The sequence below is a fragment of the Melozone crissalis genome, unplaced genomic scaffold, assembly GCF_028551555.1.
Source record: "Melozone crissalis strain CALT ecotype California unplaced genomic scaffold, PUWL_Pcris_2 ptg000016l_1, whole genome shotgun sequence".
NCBI classification, from domain to species: Eukaryota; Metazoa; Chordata; class Aves; order Passeriformes; family Passerellidae; genus Melozone; species Melozone crissalis.
The window spans coordinates 8393983-8418571 of record NW_026535794.1 but is presented as its reverse complement, the minus strand read 5'-3'; the positions used below and the strand labels follow the sequence as shown (position 1 = coordinate 8418571).

The 24589-nt window shown below is 37.6% G+C and overlaps 1 protein-coding gene across 2 annotated transcripts in view; it reads left to right on the top strand.

Moving 5' to 3' along the window:
• The window catches only part of PAXIP1 (PAX interacting protein 1), a 31417-nt gene extending 7083 nt beyond the window's left edge, over positions 1 to 24334 (top strand). For both annotated transcript variants that reach the window (XM_054274236.1, XM_054274237.1), the window contains exons 3-21: positions 1 to 44; positions 2604 to 2667; positions 3004 to 3117; positions 4983 to 5627; positions 8348 to 9068; positions 9882 to 9976; positions 10927 to 11022; positions 11343 to 11480; positions 12787 to 12908; positions 13871 to 14055; positions 14181 to 14224; positions 16597 to 16664; positions 17036 to 17138; positions 19306 to 19474; positions 21037 to 21137; positions 22282 to 22416; positions 22500 to 22575; positions 23071 to 23135; positions 23593 to 24334. In XM_054274236.1, the coding sequence (XP_054130211.1) occupies positions 1 to 44; positions 2604 to 2667; positions 3004 to 3117; positions 4983 to 5627; positions 8348 to 9068; positions 9882 to 9976; positions 10927 to 11022; positions 11343 to 11480; positions 12787 to 12908; positions 13871 to 14055; positions 14181 to 14224; positions 16597 to 16664; positions 17036 to 17138; positions 19306 to 19474; positions 21037 to 21137; positions 22282 to 22416; positions 22500 to 22575; positions 23071 to 23135; positions 23593 to 23604 (2997 nt within the window). In that variant the 3' untranslated portion in view covers positions 23605 to 24334. The remainder of the gene's footprint in view (positions 45 to 2603; positions 2668 to 3003; positions 3118 to 4982; positions 5628 to 8347; positions 9069 to 9881; positions 9977 to 10926; positions 11023 to 11342; positions 11481 to 12786; positions 12909 to 13870; positions 14056 to 14180; positions 14225 to 16596; positions 16665 to 17035; positions 17139 to 19305; positions 19475 to 21036; positions 21138 to 22281; positions 22417 to 22499; positions 22576 to 23070; positions 23136 to 23592) is intronic.
• Positions 24335 to 24589: the final 255 nt, after the last annotated feature.

Here is a 24589-nt window from a genome sequence, read left to right as displayed (position 1 = left end):
CCTTCTTGGGTGATCTTGTCTGTTCGTTGTGGAGCTCTCCTGCCGTATCCTTTTAAGTTCAAAATTCTGTAGAAAACGTGTTAAAATGGGTACCAGTGAAGGATTCAAGTCTGTTTCAAATAGGTTCTGCTTAAACTTCTAAAATGGTGCTTTGCCTGCCAAGGTTGCAGTGTGCTGGGAGCTTCTTTGTGCTCAGTTTTCCTGTCCTTTTGCCTATTTTGTGCTTCATAGGCACTCACAGGACAGCTGTTATCAAATGGAAAACAAGAGCTGCTAGGTGCAAGAATCCAGGTGTTCATACTAGGAATTCAGGCCTTAATGTGCTTCAGAGATTCAGAATTTCTGGTTTATACCCAATAGTTTAAGGTGTGTGCCTTTGCAACTTGCTGTGTTTCTGTGATGTGATCTAGGCTAGTGATTTTGGTCATTTGTGTCTGGACATAATAAATGTGTTTGTTGTGCTTTCATCATCAGGATGAGTGTTTAGTTGCTTATGGTACACATCTCTAAACCTTCTCCCTGTCCATGAGGAGTGTTTGCCAAAAAAAAAAAAGCTTGGAATTAGCTACATTTTCAGATTTAAGTAACCTAACATTGATGTTAGCTTTATTGATGTTCTTTCACATGAAGAAGTTGCACTATTAAAAATTTGTTTTCCACCTGCAACCAGGGTTTTTAAAAGGCTACTCTAAGAGCTGATGTTATTGGATACCCAGAAGAGAAATAAACTGATGAAACAATGGAATGGTGCAGTCCATAATTAAATTGTAGCTATAAATGTGGGAATGTAGCTCTCAATGGCTATTGCTCAGGAAGTCTTTATTGTGGGAACATTGGAATGGCCAAATGAAAAGACCAGGTCTCAGTAGTGACTTGTGCTTCAGCTGCATGGAAGAAGGAAGTTTTGCGCACCTGTGAGCAATAAATGTGTCCTTGGACCTTTGACTTCCTAGCACTTCATGTCCTTAGAACATGGTGGGTTTAGGTTTTACTCTGAGCCTTATTGTGCTCACTAAAATGGGTTGTTAAGTCTTTACTTGGTTTTAGCCTGTTTCAGTCTCTTTATGACTTCTAGTGCAGTGACATCTGGCCTTTCATTGGGGATTTAGGCACTGCCATAATGAAACAAATACAGTCATTAATAGGAACAGCTTAGCTTTTCTAGCTGATTGCTTTTGGACCCTGTTAGGCCAGAAGTTTGAGATTCTGCATTTTTGTCTTTAGTTTCTTTTTAATTTGGTAATGGTCAAAGTGGTCATTGAATTTCTGAAGAACCAAGTCCTAGGAACATCTTGTGTCAGTTAGACATATGGATCTAATAAGAGTTTTAAGGATTTTATGTTTCCTTACCAATTCCCGTGCTTATTTGATGGGCATTTCCCTGTCAGTTGCTAAAGGTAAAGTTTAATATAGAAAGATTTAATACATTGTAAAAGCACAGTAATTTTTTTATTTTTTTAGTGGAAGTTGTTTTTACCAGAGAGAACTTAAGATGGCAGAATGTTCTCCTGTGCTCTGCTCACTGATGTGTGCAAAGTCTGACTAACCTGCAGTGGAAGGGAAGTGGCAGAAAAACGAAGCTGGAAGCAGACTCTGAAGAAGGAATTTCACGTGTGAAAACTGTGGCTATAATGCCTTAAAGAGGGCTGGCAATTTCTTTTGCAGCAAAAGCAAGAGTGAGGAGGTTTGTTTTTCAATGGTCTTGTATAGATAAAAGAGAATCAGAGCACTTCTGAGCTTTTGTTGATGGCAAGAAGAAAAGTGAGTTTTTCTCTATTCCCTCTGTTTTATTTTATTGTTATGCTGCTTGTAACTTTTAAAAACGAGTCTCTTTCACTCCTGTTCTTTAGAGAGTGCAAGCTCCAGGCAAACTGATGGACCTCCTAAAAGTTAAATACTGACTGTCTGCTTTATGTGCTAGCAGTAGGGACTCAGGCAGGGAGTAGACACATGTGCACTTCTGAAAGATCCAGTACTGAATTTCTGCCTTGGATGAAATGGAGAACAATTTAGGATGTTCATCAGGCTTGAACTTCTTGAGTTATTCTGGGTTATGGCAGTAATTTATTCTGAAGTTTTAAAGTGCTCTCAGCTTTGTCATCAGCTTGCTGTGTGCTGTCTCTTCTGGCCTTCAAAACGTGAGTGTTCCTGGTGCATCTGTCAGCATCACAGGAAAAATAATTTTGTTTCATTTAAAAAATCTCTGTCTGCATGTGACACAATGTACACCTGTTTCTGTAGTCATTTTTTTGTAACAAATGTGCATAGATCTCAAACACAAGATCATATGAAAGTGTGGAAAAGAGGGGCAAGTTGCAAAAGTCTGATGATCCATCTGTCTTTCCCAGGTTAATTCTGGTTTAGAATGTTACCAAAATTGATCATAATATTGATGGTGTTCTGATTCACTTTGTACATCAGGTTTTTTTCTTGATGCATAAACTCCTATTGCAAACAGTCAATGTGCTTTCAAAGATGAAAGTTTTGGAATGGTCATGTACTTGGTATGATCTGAGAAGTACTGCGTAGACTGTTTCATTTCCTTCTAATGTCCTTCAGGAAACTTATCTGATTATTTTGCATCCTTGACACCTGCTTTCCAGTGTAAATGGCTTTTCTCCAGAATCATGCCAGATCTTTTTTGGAGTCACTGCTTGTCTCTCTCAGGTAAGAAGTAAACCATATTTCAGTCTACTCCAGTGTGCATTATATGTGGGATGTTTGCTTTTTTTGAAAAGAGATACCAGTCTTTCTGTTGTACTATGACTTTTTTTCCCTCTTTGTTTCCTCTGTCTCTTTAGGTTAAAAATTACTCTTTAGTGGTTTTTCTTGCGTGTCTTTGTCACCTTTTTTTTCCCTTTATTACTTGCTAATTTGGTATTTAAAAGTGATAGGTAATACATTAGCCAGCCTTGTAAATGGTGTGCTGTGGATTACTGAAATTCTTGCAGCTGAAGGCAGCTGGGTGCACAGAGCTAAAAGGCTTTTCCACCTTCCTTTTAGGTTTCATCTGAAGACCGAAGTACGCTGTGGGCTTTGATTACTTTTTATGGAGGGAATTGCCAGCTGAGCCTCAATAAGAAATGTACTCACTTGATTGTGCCTGAGCCAAAGGGGGTAAGAGTTTATTGCATGTGCAGTTCTTGTTGTAGCTCTCATTTGCTTTCAAGTAGTCAAAAATTTTCTATCTGCCTGAAGTTAGAATTCTTAGCACTGTTGATTAACAACTAAATTCGGCAAAATTAGGCATTGCAGCTATTCAGTTTGCACTTATTTTCTGCATGGCTTTAAGCCTGATTAATTTAAAGGATGTCCAATTTCACACTGGTATTTGAATTCCAGTTTGAATAAAGAATTTTATTCTGTATCTTGTTTGTCTTAGCCTAATTTTGATATATCACAGTCGTTAGTGATTGTGATTATATTATAAATCCACAGATACAGAATCAGTGAAGAAAAACAAGGGACAAAATTGAAATATTGAGGAATAAAACATGGGCTGGCACTGGGAGAAGAGAAATTGTGACTATGGGAAATGAGTGCTTTTCCTTCTTTAAAATATAGGAACCTTTGTAGGGCTGGGTTCTTTTTGCTGAATATGTGTGTGTGTTGTTTTTTTTTTTTTTTTATTAAGTGCTTGATATTTCTTCTGTGGACTGTTAAGAAGGGTGTGTTGAACACCATTCTAGTTGTCCCTTTCATCACAATAAAATATAAAGCTTGAGAAAACTTTATTACCTAAAATTTTGCTTGTAAGAACCAATGAATGCATTAAGAATCATACCTTAATAGCTTACTTAAAAGCTTAAATAAGAAGCTTCTTAGAACAAAGGATGTTGTCTTTAGCTTTCCAGTCAAGAAAATTTAAGAGGTTTTAGCATTCTCTGTCTGTAGGATACAAATATTTTAATGCACACAATCATGGAATGGGAACAGTTTTATGGGATTATTACTTTCTGCTTCCAGTCCTGCTGCTGTGATACCCTACAAGGGAAACTGCAGCAGTTTGTAACAAGAACATTTATTTCACTATGAAAACTTACATGATTGCTCTGAGAGGATTACAGGATAAGAAAACAAGATTGTTAATAATTCTTACCAGAATGAAAGAATAAAATCTTGTGTTGGCAAATAAACTTGATTATAACTCCAATCTCTTTATTGTGCATGAATGACAGTTTCATTGTAAGAATTAATTTCAGAGAATCACTATATTAACTTCCTCTGAATGTGCTTGTTGTTAATTTATGTTGTTTGACATAAAAGCTCAATCATTTCTAAATATTAGATCCTGAAATAAGTTTCAAATTTTTGAAAGAAAGTTTTTTTTCTGTACTGTTTTGATGTATGTGAGGAGTTTCCATTAAAGAAGATATTTGAATAAATAGGACACTGATTCTGTGTCTACTCTGTTTATTAGGAAAGGAAACAGTGAAGCTTTAAGATTTAAGATATGTTCTGCTGAGGTGCTTTTCTTTCAGTGACCAACTTTTAAATATTTGTCTCTACTTTATTATGGAATTCTGACTTTTTCCCCCAAATGCTTTTTCATAGTGGGACTGGGTTTTTTTATTTTTTTAACTTTTTTTTAATAGTGGATAAAACATAAACTGTATTTTGACTTGCCTTAATGTCCTCCTAAAATCACATGTATTTTACTATTGACCATGATGTTCCTCGCTGCTGGGTTGGAATATTTTGATGATTGGGTTAGAGAAGAATTTTGCAAGTGAAGACATTCATCTTCTGCACTTGTGCCTTCTGAGTCCTTTATGGTGTAAATGTGGAAAATTTGGTTTTTTTTCATTTTAATCTCTTGGAATTGTGGTTCTGCACAGTGTAAGTCCTGTTGAATCTGGGTAAGATCACTCTCTGGTATTGGACAAGTCCTTGTAACCTTCCTTTCCGTGCTCTAGCCCTGATCTCAGAGAACTTATTTGTGATTGTTTTTGTCTTTAAATAACTTTTTTTTTCCCCCTCAGGAAAAATATGAATGTGCTTATAAACGGGACAGCATTAAAATTGTGACCCCAGACTGGGTACTGGATTCTATAGCTGATAAGAGTAAAAAAGAAGAGACTCCTTATCATCCTCGTTTAATTATATACGAGGAGGAAGAGGAGGAGGAGGAGGAAGAGGAGGAAGAAGCAGAAAATGAAGAACAAGATTCACAAAATGAGGCTAGTACTGATGAAAAATTATCAAGCCCAGCATCTTCTCGAGAAGGATCACCTGTGGGTGATCAAGCTTTTTCACCAAAATCTACTACTGCTGATAAGGCAAAAGGGGAACTGATGTTCGATGATTCTTCCGATTCCTCTCCAGAAAAGCAAGAAAGGAATTTGAACTGGACCCCAGCTGAAGTCCCACAGGCATCTGCAGCAAAGCGTAGGTTGCCTCAAGGGAAGGACTCCGGGTTGATTAATTTGTGTGCCAATGTCCCACCAGTGCCAGGTAACATTTTGCCTCCTGATATGAGAGGCAACCTCATGGCTTCAGTGCAAGGTGCCCAAAGTTCTGACCGCCAGGAAATGATGGCCACGTGGAGTCCCGCCGTGCGGACGTTAAGGAATATTACTAATAGTGCTGATATTCAGCAGATTAATAGACCATCAAATGTAGCACATGTAAGTGTTGGATTTTTAATTTATAAGCTATTGGACTTTTTCTTGGGAGCTATAGTGTCCAAGAACTTCAGTTTTCTTTTGCTGTTCTTGAAATACCCAAAGTTAATACTTTCTCTTATTACTTAAAATTGTAGCCAAATTCGTAATTTCCTTGTAATAAGTAACTTAATTTCTAGCAAGTTCACAGAATGCATTTGGAAAAAAACATATGGAAAAGGAAAAGCTGTGTATAACTGCAGCATGGTTTAGGTTTGCAGTAAGGGCTTCTTGGTAAGAGAGGGAAAAACATTATTGTAGAAATATATTGCTAGTTCAGGAAAACTCTTTCCTATCCTTCTAGATTCTCAGTCAGTGCAAGGAATTATGCCATAAACACATGAAATTGTGGAATTGATTGTTCCCACAGCAGGTCCAGTTCTATACTGCATTGTTCTGCTGGGCATTGTTAGGTTGTTATATAGTGTGCATATTATGATGGAGAAGTTCTAACTTACACTTCCTTATGCCACTTGTGTAGTTGAAATAATTGCAGCTCTTGTGTTGAATGTTTTTCTACAAGATAATAACAAGAAGTGAGCATGCTGCAGGTGCAGCATTGAGATGCTTAGATGTTTGTGGGAAGGGAGCATGAGTAAAGTAGGCACTGGTAAATGTTAGACATTTCTTTCACCTAAATAATTGCATTGGTGCCTTTCTTCATGTTCATCTGATGGTAAAACTTTGAAAGGTGCCAGAGCAGTATAGAGGCTTCCAGCCAGTACTTAAACACACAGTGTGGAGTCACTCAGAAATGTTGATTCTGTGCTGATTATATGGCATCTGAATACAAAATGGAAATACAGGCTTATTTGAAATCTGATTAGATTCCTCTTCTCAGTGCCTTGAATTGTTTAAGGGCTGAGACTTCTGGGCAAGGCCTGAGCAGAGCTGCCAACCATTTGCTCAGTTGGCCAGCACATCCTCTCCAGCCCAGTCACTGTGCCATCAAATACAGCAGTGGTGTCCCTGTGGAAGTATTTGTCTGTCAGCATTATTTGCAGAGCTACAGGGCACTGGTGCTTGTGTGCTTTGGCTTGTCTCTGTTCACCCAAAGGCTGCTGGAGCAGGGGCTGGATGATGAGGTGTGAGGGCTGTACCAAGCACCCTCTCAGGCTGCTGGGCCAGCTCCAAGGTTCTGCATCTTAGAATTGTGAATCTGCTTCCTGGAGGGAGGAATACCTGCTCTGCCTTTTCCCCTATAACTTCTCTCTTTTTGTCCTGAACGATGAGTGCAAGTCTCAGTGAACATTATTGGAAAGTTAGTGTTTAGTTTGAATCTCAGATTTCTGCCAAGTAGCAAAATCTGTCATCATCAGGTGTTTACAGATACATAGTTACTTTCTGAATGTAGCCATAGAATGCTTTTGAATGCTTTTATTTTGAAATACATGTCTTGAAGCTTCTGTAATTTTGGCTTTTGCTACTTGTTGTGGAGAGAAGCTCCTCACACCGAGCCATGAAACATTTTTTGTGTGTGTTATTTTTAGTTTTTGAATGTTTCTATGTGGTGCTGCCGAGACATGAGCGATGGGTGATGCATTGATGATCATGGCTGCACATGGGTGCAATACCAACCACATCAGAATTATTTAATGACACCTGAGATGTTTTGATGTGCCTTATGAAAACACTTGAGCCACCTCTGATGGAGAGTTGGTGGATGGCTGAGAGGATACAGTAATTGGCTGTGTGCTCTGGTGGTGGGCTTTGATTCCTCTCTCACACACACGTTGCTGAAGGTGACACTGTGTGTGTTGAAGTAGTGAGGCTGAAGGAAACAAGCTTTGCAGGGTTCATCAAAGCTGATTTCATGTTTAAAAGACTTTCTGAATGGCAAGTCTAGAATTTCCTCTTGCTCCTTCTCATATGTAATAGGTAGTTTATATTAAAATATTTTAATAAATATGTAGAACTCATCCTAATCTACTAGAACTTTGCCTAATTTTCCCTTTTCTGATGCATAAAAATTCACTGCCTAACTTATTTCTGCTTAGTGTGAAATGATTTTTCTCTTAACAGTGGGTTATACATTTAAAAATAAAATTTAATTCTAGATTACTTCAGCACTCTATAAATCTAAAATCTAGTATTCTTAAGTAGGGAGGTTAGGTTGTTTTGGGTTTTTTCCCAAGAAACCCTTACTGCTCAGCAGTTCAATGTTTCTTTGCTTTTTGGTATTGAGATTAAAACACAAGCTGTATTTTTCTGAATTGGTTCAAAACAGCACTAATTAATGAAGGTTTCAAACAGCACTAATTAATGAAGGTATCATTAACAATTTTTAAGTGAAAATAGGACTATGGAACTAAGCTCTGAATTTAAGGGGCCAGCGGGATTTTAAAAATTAATATTGCAGTTGATCAATGTAATTATTAATATAGTGTTAATAGTCATAATGCTGTTGGAAAAATTATTAATAATACAAGGATGGGCTTTAATCTTAAATTTAAGTAAAATGTGCATTGCTGTTTATTAGGAGTCACATGCAGCTCCACTCTTCTTTTTGTGTAAGTCCTGTCTTTTCATTTTGCTATTAGGCACTTAAAGATTTTGTTTAGCTCACAAGGTATTTAGGTGTAGGGTTCTTTTCTTTTAGGAATTGTATTTTCCCAGTAGTTCTTTAAATATTTTTAAAACCAAATGACAACCAAAAGGTCACAAAAATAATCTTTGTTTTCTAGATATTACAATCACTTTCAGCACCTACAAAAAGTTTAGAACAACAAGTAAATCATAGCCAACAGGGACATCCAAATGTGGTGCTGTTTAGTCAAGTGAAACTAACACCAGAGACACATTTATTGCAGCAGTCACATCAAGCACAGCAGCAACAGCACCATCCTCTTTTACACCTTCAACCTCAGCAACTTATGCAGCTCCAGCAGCAGCAGCAGCAGCAACCCCAGATCTCCCAGCAGCCTTTCCAGCAGCAGCAGCCTCACCAGTTTCCCCAGCAGCAGCAGCAGCAGCAAGTCCATCAGCAGCACCAGTTCTCCCAGCAGCAGCTCCAGTTCCCGCAGCAGCCGCTCCACGCGCAGCAGCAGCTGCACCGCCCTCCGCAGCAGCTCCAGTTCCAGCAGCAGCATGTGCTGCAACAGCAGCTGCAACAGCTGCAGCAGCAACAGCAGCAGCTGCAACAGCTGCAGCAGCAGAACCTGCAACAGCAGCAGCTGCAACAGCAACAGCTGCAACATCAGCAGCAGCAGCTGCAGCAGCAGCACTTACAGCGACTGCACCAGCAGCACCAGCAGCAGCAAATGCAGAATCAGGCAGCGCAGCACTTAACTCAGACACCTCAAGCACTACAGCTTCCAGTTGCAGCCCAGCAGCCACAACACCACCAGCAGCAACAGCAGCAACTGCAGCAGCAGCCGCTTTTTGGGCACGATCCAGCAGTGGAGAGTTAGTAATCATTGCCTTCTGATCCTGGGAAAAAGTAGCTAATGACATAAAGTGGGGTAGAATATCAAAAAGTAATGCTGTGTTTACAGGATGGGATTGTAAGAAATGCCACTCCTGGCTCAGAACTGTTTTTTCTGATTTTTAGGCAAATACTTATATAATATTACATATAATATTACAAAAATTATAATATTATAATTAAAATATTATAATAATACTTATTCTTTTATTCAAATAATAGCTAATGATGATCCAGCAATCTGAAAAGCATGAGAGTGCTGAGAACATTTTCTTTGCAAATATACAGTTGATACCACAAGCACACAACCTATTTTCAGAACAGTGTTAGTATATGCATAGCACAATTGTTTTAAAACTTTCCTTTGGAAGAGGGGGAGGGGGAAACTTTCAAACAGCTACAGAAATACCAGTAAATTATTGAAGATTCAGTTTTGGAAAATTGTTACACCTTGCTTTGAATTAATAGTAGAACTGAAAGCTTTATGATTGTTTTGGCTGTTCATAGCTGATCTCTATAAAAGATGAAGTAGTTTTATCTTTTCTTTCTGGTGACCCTTTAGCCCCTCTTCATCCAGGAAAAAATCCTACTCTTAACAAAATCAGACTCTGGGTTGAGCTGTGCCTTAAAGGCTTTCAGCTTTGGAATTTTGGATCCTACTTTTTCCAGGGAACTTAAAAGAGGTTTATAACCTGGTAATAGGAGGAGGTCAGTGTAGCAAATGTATTTTGAAATGAATTCTTCAGACTTTGAAGTTTTTAATTGTTTGTTCTTTATGTGCCAAACTATTGCAGTTCCAGAAGAGTATTTCCTACTGGGCTGTGTCTTTGCAATTGCTGATTACCCGGAGCAGATGCCTGACAAGCAGCTGCTAGCGACCTGGAAACGGGTAAGATTGTGCATAATATAATATAACATAACATGATGTCATAGTCCCTAAATTCTAAAAGAGAACATTGGAAGTACTTCTGTTCACTCTTCTTTAGGCATCCTTTTGTGTAATTCTTCTGTTACAAACTAAAAAAAAATCTTCAACTGCTGCTGCCCAGAAAAAGTAATAGAAATACTTGAGGTGTGCAGCCTGGTTGAATTAAGTCTTCAATCAGAACATGATCTAAATAAGTTGCAGCCTTAATTATTTCCCAGTTATTTATGCTTTAATCAGGCAGCTGTAGTACAGCAAATGTAATATAGCATCGCTGTCTAGCTTTAACTTGATTGTATAAAAACATTCTTTTTTGCATATAATTTTGGCATTTAGTAGCCTGTGAGGTATCCACCTGAGTGAATAAGATGGAAGAATAGAGTGTTTCTATTTTTTTGCCAACTTCTATTTTTCAGAAAAATCTGATTGTATCCTTTCCTAAATAAGAGGACTTTGATGTTCTTCAGAAACCTCTGATGGATTTTATAGTTGAATTTTCCCTACAATTTTGCATAATCAAGTAAGCTGTTGACATTTTTAACAGCACTTGTGTTTATTGCTGAGATAGAATTGAATAGTTCATGAAAAATTGTTTAATAGTTATACTGCAAAACATAAAAAACATGAGAAGGGTTATTTTTGTTTATATATCTTTATTTTGTTTATTTTTTTCCATTTCTTCTAAAAAATAGACTTTTTGTTCAGTGAAAAGCCGCATATTTAATTTTCTGTTTTGTTTTCAAAATTGTTCTAAAGCTAGATAACAAACCTAGTTTTGGGGGGTAGCTCTTCAGTGAAGTGATGCTAATGATGGCAGTGTCCTAAAGGGTGGACTTTCATTTCAGACTTTTTGTTTCTTAATGTCATGTAAAAATAGTTATATCCTAGAAGTTCTGCACTTGCTCTCTTGCCAGATGATCCAAGCACACGGTGGGACAGTGGACCCAACCCTCACGAGCAGATGTACTCACCTTCTGTGTGAAAGCCAAGTCAGTAACATGTATGCTCAGGTGAGCCAGCTGGGAACCTGCTGGGTGCATGCTTTCATTTTATCACTGGGAAAGCAGGCCTTTGCACTGTGTGCTTCTTGCTTAGACAGCAAATATAAAGTTTCTCATTGCTTTTTATTATTTGTGGTTTTTTAGGGTACAAACTTTCATAGTGTGTGTAGTAGACTTGTTCCAGAGAGCACTAAGGAAGATGCTATGAGAAAGAGGCATCTAAAATGTAGAGAAAAACAATTACAATCTAAGTTTTAATTTGTAGAAAAAGTATAAAAAAAAAAGCATGTATTTTGGGTTTTAAAAGCTATTTGTGCCTGTGTTCCTAGGCTTTAAGAGAAAGGAAGAGATGTATTACAGCACACTGGCTGAATGCAATCTTGAAGAAGAAGAAGATGGTCCCACCTCATCAAGCCCTTCATTTTCCAGTGGCATTTCCACCAGGAGGAAAGCCATGTTCTCAACATGTAAGAATGAAAAGCTTACTTTGAAAGAATGCTTGCTTCATTCCATGAGCAGCATTAAAACAGAGCCAGAAAGTGCTTTACACATTTCTTTTTCCTTGGAAGAAAAGCTTCTGTTAATCCTAAGGTGCTGTGTTGATGTGGTGGTGCTGCCAGGTGTTTGTCAGTGCTTTGCAAGTCTCCCTGAGTTCAGAGTGGTGAGGAGTAACACCTGCCTTTGTGAGTTACTCTGAGACACTCTGAGACAAAGATTGCCTGACTTACACACAGCAAGGTAGCAGCAATCCAGGCTGCACATTTATAGCAGCAGCACATTGAACAGCGTGTGCTTCCTCACCATAACCCAGGATTTTGAGAGGATTTTTAAGGGTTTTTCTTAGTCAGTGCTTAGCAAATACCTAAAAAGGAAGCCTGTGCTGCTAATCAGAGGATAGGAGGTCACAGTTCCATTGCCTGTGCAATGAGGAGCTGTGAAAGTGGAATTTTGTGGAATTGGAAAACTCCAGTTCATTGAGAGGCATCTTGGAATGTGTTATGCTGTATAAACCAAGATGCCAAAGTATGTCTTGGCATTGGATTTCTTTGTGCTGGATGCAGACATATGGGATGATGACCTTGCTGATAGCCTGTCCTGACTGGCATAAAAAGAAATACAGATTTGGGAAAATCAGAATATAACAACATGTGTGTTTTCTCAGTGGTTAGTAGTAAATGTAATATGCAATGTAATAAACACAGTTTTAAACAGAAGTACTGTTACCTTTCCCTAAAGAAAAGGTGAGAATGGCAAAACCAAAAACCTGTCAGGATTAAAGATAATAATGGAAGATGTGGAATTACAGTTCACCACCTATGATCAGCTAGCAGAGTTTATTTGGCTTTATTGCAGAGTAGAGCACAGTTTTCATATTTTTAGACTAGAGCAAGCAAGTGTAAGCATTTTTTTGTGTGTGCCTCTATGTAAACAGCAGCAGAAGGAAGATGACAGACATGGCAGACATGTAAAAAACAAATTAGCTCTGAGCTCTTCCATAATAATGCTGTGGTCTCTGTAAATAAGAAAAAGCTGACCAGAAGAATGAAAATGATTCTTCCTGAATCAGAAGACTGAAGTTTTTATGTATAAACAAATCACTTTTAAATTGTACTGTTTGTATCCTACAAGCCACGCTTTAATTGAGTGCTTTACACACCATGCTGTGCATTTCATTGTAATGTAAAAAGTTAGTCATGGAAACATATTTTTCATGGGAGTGTTTTATAAGTGCCATCAATGTTCAGTTACTTAAAACTGTCTTTCTGCCTGCAGATAATCTCAGTGACAGGATTTGTTGACAGTGACAGAGATGACCTCAAGCTCATGGCCTACCTGGCAGGTGCCAAATACACGGGCTACCTGTGTCGCAGCAATACAGTTCTCATCTGCAAAGAGTAAGTGCTGCACTGCACAGTCCCTGCTTTACACTCCTTGCTTTCTCAGCAGCCTCTTGCCAGGTGGTGCCGCTCTGAATTTGAGTGTCACTGTGATATTTTATGAAAATCCTTTCGCTAGGATTTTTCTCCTGAGAAGCTGAGAAGCTTCAGAAAAGAAATGTAAACAATAACTATCTGATGGCTGTGGAATGTGGTCTGGAGATGGTTTACCAACAGGTGCATCTTTGATTGGTTGCATGTGAATTGTTTTTAATTAATGGCCAATCACAGCCATCTGTGTCAGACTCTCTGAATCTGTCACGATATTTTATTATTCATTCCTTTCTGGCTTTCTGATGTCTCCTTTTTTTAGTACAGTTTTAATATGTAATTTTCTTTTAATATAATACATATCATAAAATAATAAATCAACCTTCTGAAACATGGAGTCAAGTTTCTCATCTCTTCCCTCGTCCTGGGGACCTTCAAACACCACCACAGTGAGGTGCTACGTGTGGCTCGTTATAAAATTGTTAATTGTAATCAATTCTGCAGTTTGATAACAATAAACTTAGTGGTGTTGTTTCTTGAACTAAATTACAGCATATATTAAGTGATAATTTGGCCTTCTGAACACAGGCAAAACAGAAGTAATTTCTAACTTTCCTATTTTATAATATTACTAAGTGATGCTCTTAGATCATCCATAAATAAAATACCTTTTTTAATAATTGTTCTAAAACATTGGAGGAGGGAAAGTTTAAATCCAGGTCTAAAGATTCCATTTGCAGCAGAAGTTCTCCCCTGACTCGTTCTGACACATAGAACAAAACCATTTTTTGGAGTATCTCCTCTGTCGCAGTTCAAACAAACAATAGACCAATAAAAACCACTGATATTTTAGGTTTATTATTAAAAATTCCTATTTGCACCAATTTCTTTGCAATACAAATTCCTTTTCTCCTTCTCTGCCCACCAAGGGCCAGCGGGCTGAAGTACGAGAAGGCCAAGGAGTGGCGGATCCCGTGCGTGAACGCGCAGTGGCTCTGTGACATCCTGCTGGGCAACTTCGAGGCGCTGCGGCAGATCCAGCACAGCCGCTACACCGTCTTCAACCTCCAGGACCCCCTCTCCCCCAGCCAGCACCTGGTGCTCAACCTGCTGGGTAAGAGTCACAGACCCCTCTGCTCTGCAGTGTTTTATGTGCCTGTTCCATCAGCGGGAGCGTGTTTGCTCTGGTAGAAATAATTCAGCAGTGTTGTCATTTTTGTTCTGTTCTCCGTTCCTTAGATGCTTGGAGAGTCCCGTTAAAGGTGTCACCAGAACTTCTAATGGTATGTTGAATTATTGTATATATACAGCTGTTTTGGTAAGATCACTCCTTGCCTGTGCTGAAGCTCCTGGTTGTACTTTTTTTTTTTTTTTTTTTAGGAATCTGAGAATAATCTTTTGCAAAATTAAGGAATTTTAGTGAGATACACAAAATTAAGTTACTGTTGGCACACCTTAGGCTAGATGTTTCACTCTTCAGTTTCTACATCAGACCTTAGTACTTTTCAGTACCTGATACTCTATAAATGAGACCACATAAGGATTTTTAAGACAGAACACCCCAAATCAGTAAGAATTTTGTTAGAATATTGGCTGAATTTTAAGTATGATACATAATGTAAGTGCTACTACTTCATATCATCTCTCTGATATATACTAAGAATTAAAACTATGACCATATATACCATGTATTTTAAGATTTAAAAATATACCATACATCCTAAGAAGTGTAGTTGATAACCCTGAAACATCAGTGGGAATGAACAATGAAAAATTGTACCTTGAAAAATATACAAGAGAACTAAATTTTTGTCATGAATGGTATTTTGTGAACCGTGCAAAATGTAAGTTTTCTGCATATTCAGATTAAGCTGCAGTTTCCCTGTCAGCCCTTACACCCATCTCATGTTTTTGTATTGTAAATTTTCCTCCCATTTCCAATTTATACTCAATTTTTCACAGTGTGTCTTGATGTAGGCAAATTGGTACTACAGGAGACTCTTAGATGACATTTTATATTGCACAAAAACGTTTTGCCTCACCTCTTGTGTTTGGATCATATGTATCTCAGTCAGTTTGTAAACTCTTCAGAAAAGAGCTGCTCAGTAACTCTCAAAATGCAATTTGTAGCAATGTTTTAAATGGGGATTCTGGGCACTGTAGCTTGAATATCTTTCAGCTCTAGAAATAGGCACTACTGTTTTCCTGACCATAAGTTTGAAACATTCTTCTTATAGACCCTTGTGGATTTGTTTCATGGGCCTGTAGAAAACTCTCATTTAGAAAACTAAATGCTTTTAAAAGTTCGTGGTCTTCGTATTTTCTTGAAGTTGGAAAACATTCTGCTGTTACAAAAGAAAAAAGTCCTTGAGAAGGTTCAGTAACCAGTATTAGGATTTAAAATAGCTTTTAACTAACTCAGTTTTGGTTTTCTTACCACCCCCCTTTGCACCCACATAGCAGTTGAGCTCATTTTAAAACTGGATACATTCTTTGTGTGGGTCAGTCACAGCAGATTTTTGTCCATGTTTTGTCTTGTGTAGCAAATGGAAACCTCAGGGGTTGGATGGGTAATTTAGTACCTCCCCCTCTGTATTTATATGGGGACCCTTCTGGCCCATGTGAGGTGGGAGTTTTGTGATTCAGATTGAAAGGAGCTTCTGGAGACAATCTAGTCCAGCTGCCCTCTGGGTGCCCACACAGGAATGTGGTTTGGTAGTACAAAATGCTGGGCATGTGGAAGTGTCAGGGAGGACAAGGTGCTTCACTCCTTCACAGGAGACATTTCTATTTGTCTTGGGGTTTGGGGTCCTCTTCTGAGGACAGCTGTCTTGTCAGATGCTGTTGATGCCATCTACCTCTTGCATTTTCATAGTTGAAATGTCTGTCAAAATGTGAATATGTGCATTTTCTTTCCAGCTACTCATGCTATGGGCCTACTAGCATAAAAATGCCTGGCCTGAGAGCTGGGAGCAAACCCCTGTGGCTTGTTCCTCCCAAAGGAACATTCTCACAGCAAGGCTGGTGCAATGCTGCCTGTCTTTCTGGTCATGTGCCTCTTAGCATTCTTCATTGCATTTCAGGTATTGAAGGTTAGAAAGAAATAGATGTCACACACTCCTCCACCTGGGAGCTGTGGTTTCAAGTTACTCAGACCAAGGAGAACCTAAAAGCTACATTTGATCACTCCTGGGCACGTGCTCTGGGGGCTGATCTAGTACTGAGGAGATGGCACTTTCTCTCCAGCTTCTGTTTATGTAGTTAGGAAACTTGAGTTTATAACAGTATTTCCTGGGATATTACCATTCCATTAAATTTAGCACCAGGAAGAATATTGTAGTCTTCATTTACTTAACAAATGGACAGGCTTTTAAGTCTCTTCCTCATTTAATTCATTGGCTCTTCCATTGATAATTAGCAGTGTTATTTAAAGGAAAAAAGTCCCACAATATTTTATTTGGTGTGCACTTGCAGGGTTACCCAGGTTTGTGGAGAAGCTTTGGCTCAATCTCAGCATTGCTGTTGGCCATGTTGTGTCAGTATTAGGTACCCCATATACAGCAGCAGGGTGTAATTTTCATTTGTGATTAATTCAGGATAAAAGTCATTTTCCCTGTTTAATTCATATCTAAACATGTGACTGGTCTGATTTCAGGGAGTGAGGTTGCCTTTGAAACCAAAGCAGAATGAAGCCAGTCTTCAGCCGTCTTCCAAAAGAGCGAGGTAAGAACAGTGAGCAGTCAATGCCCCTTTATTGACTGTTCCTCAGAAGTGTCAGCTGCCCATCAGCCTGCACCATCCTGTGCCCTGCTCACTGAAATAACTCTCAGTGGCTTTGGATGTTGCCAGTTCCTCAGCTGGCAGGAATAAAACAATAACTGGGAGAGTTGGGAGAGTGCAGAAAGAGTATGAGAATATTTCATGTTCTCTGCATGGTGATTTTTTCTTTCAGAAAAAGTTATGCCTAATTCTCATTCATCTGGGTCATTCCATTGGTGAAACTTGCAAAAGTGTGAATGTCTAAATTTTAAAATGACAGTTCTGCAGCCTTGGGCCCAAATGTCACATTGTGCTGTATTTCCCATTTTCTGTAGGATTGAAGACCTGCCTCCACCTACTAAGAAACTCACCCCTGAGCTGACACCAATGGTGCTCTTCACAGGATTTGAACCTATGCAAGTGCAACAGTACATTAAGGTGATTTTCAGCTTCATCTCTTGTGAACTACATTGAAACATCTGACAGTTTTTATGGATGTTGAATTTTTGCTAAGACTTGATAAGCATATACCTAGTGGATAAAAACCAGTACTTACCAGCCCTGAGGTTAGGGTAGGTTTATGTGAAATGATTTTTATTTGGTAGCTGTTCTCCTTTAGTTAATTACTTTACACTACTGTGCTACTTGCTTTTTCTTTCTGTAGGACTGCTTTAAAAAGCAAGAAAGCCCTTTCCAGATTTGTTTTTAAATCAGCAAATTTCATGACCAAATTTAGGTGAGAAAAACAGTGGATAGTGGTACTGGATAAGAGCCAGGACTCTTCTAGTGGAGTTGCTGTCTGTAGTACCAAATGCTTCAAAGACAGCTGATGACAAAGCTTATGGCAGGTGTGAGAGAAGTTCCTGTGAAGGTTTTGTTCTGTTCCCTAATAAAGCTCTGCTAAAACTTAAGTGTAAATTATTTATGACATTCAGATAATGAGAAGTAACTGAGGCCTAGTTTGAGTTACTACATTTCCTAGAAATACCCACTTTGATGTCCTCAAAAATATAAAATATTTTCTTTAATACACCTATACTTGTTTTTAAAGTTGTTCAGCTTCAGAGGTCTTTTTTCCCTTGTAGCATTTGAAGCTTGATACTGAGTATTTTGGGACATAAAATGTTTTTCAGTGTATCCCATAAAGTTCCAGTATCAACTTCTTGTTTCTGTTGTGTTGGTTCCAGGTTAATTATATAGAGAATCCGTTTTGGGAACAGCTATGGCTCACAAATTTAAAAAAATCAACCTCAGCCTCAAAGCTTATGAAGTTGAATGTAAACCTGTCAGCACTGATGAAATCAAAACCCTGCAGAGTTTAGGTACCTAACTGGGGCTGGATATTCCTCATCTCACTGAGATGGAGGATGATCTTTGTACCTGTATGGCCAAAGGGTCCCTTCTACGTCAGGGTGGAAGCCTTGCAAGGTCTGCACTCACAAGTGTGAGTGCTTGAGGTGAACACAGAAAAGCAGCCTGTGCCTTTCAGAGGGGTGCAATGTCCTGTTCACTGAGTGTTTGTTACCAGGAAGGAGGTAAATAGTGGAGAGGTTCAATGTCATTAAATAATACTTTCATGGGTCATCTTTATGCAAACCATCAGAGCATGGTAGAGAAGAGCCACAAGCACTGTCCCTGTCCTTTGTGCTCATCATTATCAGAGCAGTGGAGTGCACAGGGTGTCAGAGACCTCTTTGGCCTTCTAACCTAACCAACCCTTAGGCCTTCTTGCTTTGGGACTCCCAAGCATTCATGCAATAAAAACCCTAGTCTGTTAAATATTTATACTTATAGATATTGGTGTGGGTTTTATTTATTTGTGCAAATTGTTTGTCTCAATCAGAAATCCAGGGTGCATGGTTACTAAAGCTGTCCAAATATTTTTTTATCCTTGAAATTTTTATGAGGGGAGCACTCTTTATCTCTGACACCTGTGGTAATCTGATGTGCCTCACCACCTCATTCATTGTGTCACTCATTCCTTTAAATAATGACTGGCTTAATTGATAAGGTAGCAACTGTGAGGAGCTAGTTTGAGTTTGGTGGCTTAACCAAGGAAAAGAGAATAGTTGCTCAGTATCATCAAAAATGCATGTGGAATATGTCTTTTTCATGAGATGCTTTTCTCTTTAAAGAAAACATAGCAAAATTAAGTTTGCTGTAGCTACTGTGTATACTGCTGTAGCTACAGTGTGTACTGTACACACCTACAGAAGAGAGCAAAATTATTATAGATTCTTACTGTTGCATACTTTACATTTAATATCCTGTTTCACTGAAAAAAAAAAATTAATTTGTGTCTTACAGTTAGTTCCTTGCTTTAAAAAAGCACAACCCAAAATCAAAAACCTGCAGAAGTGGGAAATTGTTTTCAATCTTGCCAGGTGATATTTATGTCTGGAAATACCTGGATTTCCAGTGGCTGTAAATTCTGTCTGAATCAATCAGCTTGAGTAAAGGAATTGCTGTAACACATAAATCTACATTTACTATTTCATTAGGGGCTTAGTTTTATTTGATGAGATGATATGATATTAAGTTTCTTTTTCCCCTCTATTTTTTTAACAACTATTCCATTCTGGTTTGTGTTTTGTACAACTTTCAGAAACTGTACATCCTTGGGGGTGAAGTAGCAGACTCTGCCCAGAAGTGCACCCATCTCATTGCCAGTAAAGTGACCCGAACTGTCAAATTCCTGACAGCAATTTCTGTAGTCAAGCACATAGTAACTCCTGAGTGGTTAGAAGAATGTTTCAAATGCCAGAAATTTGTTGGTAAGTTAAATTAGTGTCAATTCCTACAGTAAAATAAATGTTCACTGACATATTTAAATATATTTTGTTGTTTTGTCTTCTGACTTCAGTGTTTTTTACCAGTTTTCTAAGGAGTTCAGCTTTTGAAAAGAGAAATTTTAATTCTACAACAAGTCTGATTGTCATCATTCACACCTCTTGAAGAATAATTTGCAAAGTTTTTTAAATTATTATATTAGCAGCTAGTTTGTATTTCACTTGAGTTAGAAGGTTGTCTTAGTATGGTTAAGCAAAGCTGTCACAAGAATTATGAGGTTTTTTTAATCAGGTTCTCTTTCAGCAGAATATTTTGTTTCATTTAATTTTCATTTGTTTTAATACAGTTTTTTTCCCCTTAAATGAGAGAAAAACACACTTAAAAAGTTAGTGTTAGAGTGATTAAATGATTGGATATTGTTAAATATCCTATTTCTTTCTTGTGTAGCCATTTTGTAGGTTTTTACTTATGGCTACATTTTTTAATTCACCCTATTTTTTAATTCACCCTTTCTGAGAGGGTGATTATTTGGTTTATGGTGATGATTGTTTTGTGCATTTATAATTGTAAGAAAAAATGTATAACATCACTGGCTAATCACTGTAAAAACTTGAATCTATGGATCATTAACTAATAAACCAAGCAAGCATTTTTAGAAATCTCAGGAAGGCAATTTGCTTATTTCAGCATCAGTGAACTGAGAAACTGATTAATTTGAAAACTCTTAGAAGATGAAGAAAATCAGGGGATTTAGGATGGCTGTTGTGATCTAGTACTTGAAGTACTTTACTTATTTTCTGAAATTAGGTTGATTTGTGGCTAATGGGTTGGTTCCAATTTTGTACCTGCTGTAATGATGGAAAATACAGCAGTTGTTTACAAAAATTGTCTTAACTGTTTATTTTGTCCCTTGGAAGAGTATTAAGACTGTCCCTAGCAAGTTGTCAGAATTGTCCTTGGGCAGACCAATTTGTTCTCTGTATAATTTTTTTGACTTGGTTTTTATACCTAGAGGTTTTGGATTAAATTTGATTTAGAAATGTGTTTGACATAGTTTTTGTGGAAAGATAAAGACTGAAATTCCATCCCTAATAAAAGAAGAAAAATTGGGTGAGTTGCAGGACAAATAAAACAGATGAAAAGTTCTTTCTGTTAAGACTGTGTGAGGACTTGAAGACAGTTTCTGGGCTCCCATAGGTGGTCACAGTAATTTGAATTTAGACTTAATCCTTCTACTTTCACATTCTCCTTTGCAGAAAATCAAAAAATAAAAATTTGCAAGTGCCTCCAATAAATTAGAAAAAGGGACTTGATAGGACAGTGATTGTTGTTAGCTATGCAAGTGTAAAACACAGTTTAATTCCCTAAGTATTTGGCTGTCACCTTTGTAAGAAGCCTACTGAAGAGGGACATTTTAATCATGTTAAATTCAAGTAGGTGTCTGCCAGTCAGAGCCACTCTGCCACCAGGATGTTCTGCTCAGATTCCATCCTGGGCCATGGGGATGTCTGTTTTGTGTGCCACATCATCAGTGTTTCTTTTTCAGATGAGCAGAACTTTGTGCTCAGAGATGCTGAAGCTGAGGTGCTTTTCTGCTTCAGTTTAGAGGAGTCTCTAAAGAGAGCACAAGTAGCTCCACTGTTCAAGGTATGCAGTTTACCACAGCATTTAAATACTTGAGAGTTTTTTAACCTGATTTTTTCAGCATCGGAACTGCAGGTTTTATATCTGAAACAGTAGAGCAGGCTGGAATATAACATGAAACATTTGTTGTAAATTTTGGTTTTGACTTAATGCCTGTTTTCTGCCTAAGCATTGGGGTGGATGTAAACCCTCTGAATGACTGGATCCTGTAGATGTTAACCATGCATTCTCAGAATATTTGTTCCCTTCCAAAATTCAGAACATTGCTCTTGCAGAAAGTCATTTATGGAAGAGACTTCTTTTCTTTGTTTTCTTTTTTACACCAGCCTCACAGCCAGAGCACTTGCCCATAGAAATGGGAGTATGAGAGTGAGTTTGCCCCTCAGCCTCAGGGAGTTGTAGTGTGAATCTCCTTGGAGACTGCATTTCCACCAGGCTGTTTGCTAGGATGGTGTGAGATGTTTTTGTGCCTCTGGTTAAAATTACATTACAATGCAGAGAGGTTTCTGGAGATCTGAGTTGCTAAAGATTCTTCAGCCTAACTGAATTACAGACTGTTTATGGAGGTGAACCACCTAAAGCAGGTATTTTTTCTACCTGTAATGAATAAGGATCTATGTTTTCTATTATGTCTAAATGCTACATTTTGCTCTCAGTTTTGCAGGTTAAATAGCAAGGTGTTTTCTGGTTTTTATCCTTGGCTGATAAACAGAGATAATCTGCTTTGTGATTTGGTCACCTATCTCAGTCAAGTAGTAGAAAAATTTTTGTCAGAATGTAATAAATTGAGTGTTAATTAAAAAATAAAAGTTCTTTTGTAACACTTGAGATGTCCCTGTGCTCAAAGAAGTGAGGAGCATTGTTCTGATGTGCCTCACCAAGCTGCAGTTCTTACTTTACAGGTTCAGAAATAGGCACACCTGAACTGTTCAAATTCATCAAAATTGTGCATTTTCCCCGTCAGGGGAAACATCAGCAGTAATTAAGGACAACTCATCAGCTGATGAATCTGTGTCCATAAGCCCAACCCCAGCTTACAAAGCCTGCCCTGTTGTATAAAAGTGTCACATGACATTAAAACTTCATGTTTTACAGAAATCAAACAGCATAATAATGCTTTTTCTTGTTCTTTCTTTTCTCTTTTTAGGGGAAATATTTTTACATTACACCTGGAATTTGTCCCAGTCTTTCCACCATGAAAGCCATTGTGGAGTGTGCAGGAGGAAAAGTATTGTCCAAACAACCTTCCTTTAGAAAACTCATGGAGCATAAGCAGAACAAAGTGTGTTGAGTGTTGCTTTCTAAAATTTATTTATAATACCTTACCATGTTCTTCTGAGCTAACCATTCCTTTTTTTCCTTTAGAGTTTGCCAGAGATAATCTTGATTTCCTGTGAAAATGACCTTCATTTATGTCGAGAATATTTTGCACGAGGCATAGGTAGGTACAAGCTTTTGTTGTGATTGAACAGTATAACTGTTACTTTGATATTTTTTTTCCTATTTCCCAATTATTATTATTATTATACAGAGATCTTTTGAAGCTTTCAGATACCAATAGAGGAATACATGGACTATCCTGCAAACCATGGAGAAGTCCAAGCCAGCTGTTTGCTGGATATATCTAATAGTTATCTTATAGACAGATCACCATAAATTTTTGCATTTAGCAACAACTGAAACATCAGTGTGTTACCAGCCTTATTCTCATCCTAAATTCAAAGCACAGCCCTATACCAGCTACTAAGAAGAAAATTAACTGAAACCAGAGCACCATCTCAGTATTCATAACTGAGTTAGAGGTTTTCACTTTAGTTATTTTCACTTTAGTGTAGAGCCCCAAGAAATACTGTATTTAGTAACAGTGCCAGGTGTGAGACACCTGCAGAATGAGGCAGAATTTCTGTGTGAACTGTATGAATTTTGATATTTCCAGATGTCCACAATGCTGAGTTTGTCCTGACTGGAGTGCTTACTCAAACACTGGATTATGAATCATATCCTTTTTGTGTAAAGACATTCTGCTGCTTAGGGGAGTATGGTTTACTAAAAGTTTTTCTTAATTAAGAACTAATTATTTGTAATTTTTTAGGATATGTAATATTTACTTGGTAGGGTAGTTTAACACCCAGGAAATTAGCTTAAATTCAGTATGGAATTACTTTTTGATGGGAAATACTTCAAAGGAGAAGGAAGGCAGGGTGGCCACAAAGGAGTAGTAAATATTAGTAAATAGTAGAATATTAGGCAATGGGAAAAGAACTTTGCCACTAAGGGAAATATTTGGCACAAGTTACTTTCAGATGAGGAAAGCAGCTTTTTCTGAAGATTACAGACCCTGTTTGATAAACGCAGTGGAGGGACCAGTAAAGCCTCTGTGTCTTTATACATGTTTTTTATAGAATTTGTATTTTGCTGTCATTTCTTACAGTTATTCTTCCTTAACAAGCTTACATATAAATTTACTTGATGGATAGTAAAATGCCTTACTGCTCCAGGATCCTTGGAGCATTATATCTAGCTGTTCAGCCATTGTACAAAGCAACTAGAACTTCCTGTGGATGCTGTTTTCCAGCTGTTTTCCTAGGGATGATGAGCAGTTTAAAGCAGGAAAGCAAAAATAAACTGCATCTTTTTTAGGATGTGTAATTTTATTATGCTGAAACATAATTTACTATGTTTTGTATTATACTACCATTTTAAAAGAGCCCACTTTAGGTATCATGATGAGCCCATTTTTAAGCATTTTAAAATAAATTATGGTACTTCAGCCAAAAGTGTAATTTGGATGTAAAAATGAAAGGGCTTGCTATCTATTAAATTATGGATGTCAAAGATGAAAATGTTTTGTACTTTATTTTTATTTCTTATACTCTATTTTCTTTTATATTGATATTTTGCCCACATTTGAAATAAATGTACTTTTAAATGTTTTACTCTATATTTTAGTGGTCGTTCATTTTTTTGAATACTGTGCAACAAGGGCACTCTGGTAAGAGTAAATTACTCAAATCTTTTTCCAAGCAATGTGAAATTATTTTAAGCTTATTTTACCAGGTATGTTTTAATATATGAATCCCAGTGTTTAAAGGGAAATAATTGTAAATGTATATATGTGTTTTTACTGAAGAAGAGAAGCAGCTTGAAGGAGAAACTATAACCCTGCATATTCCACTGTTGTGATAACCTTTTGTTTGTATAGTGAGTTTTACTAAATAAATATTACAAAACCAGTCTCCTGAATCTATATTCAGTGGTATTTCCTAAAACACACACAGTGCTAATAATCTGATTTGACCATTTTTATCAGTTTAGATTCCAGTAGATGGAAAAGTGATCCTAAAAGAATTTTTTTTTTCTTTCTGATCATCAAGGCAATTCAGCTCTGATGCTGTGTAAACAAGTGAGTATCTGCACTCCCTCATAAGGAAATTACTGATTTCAAATCTCTTTTG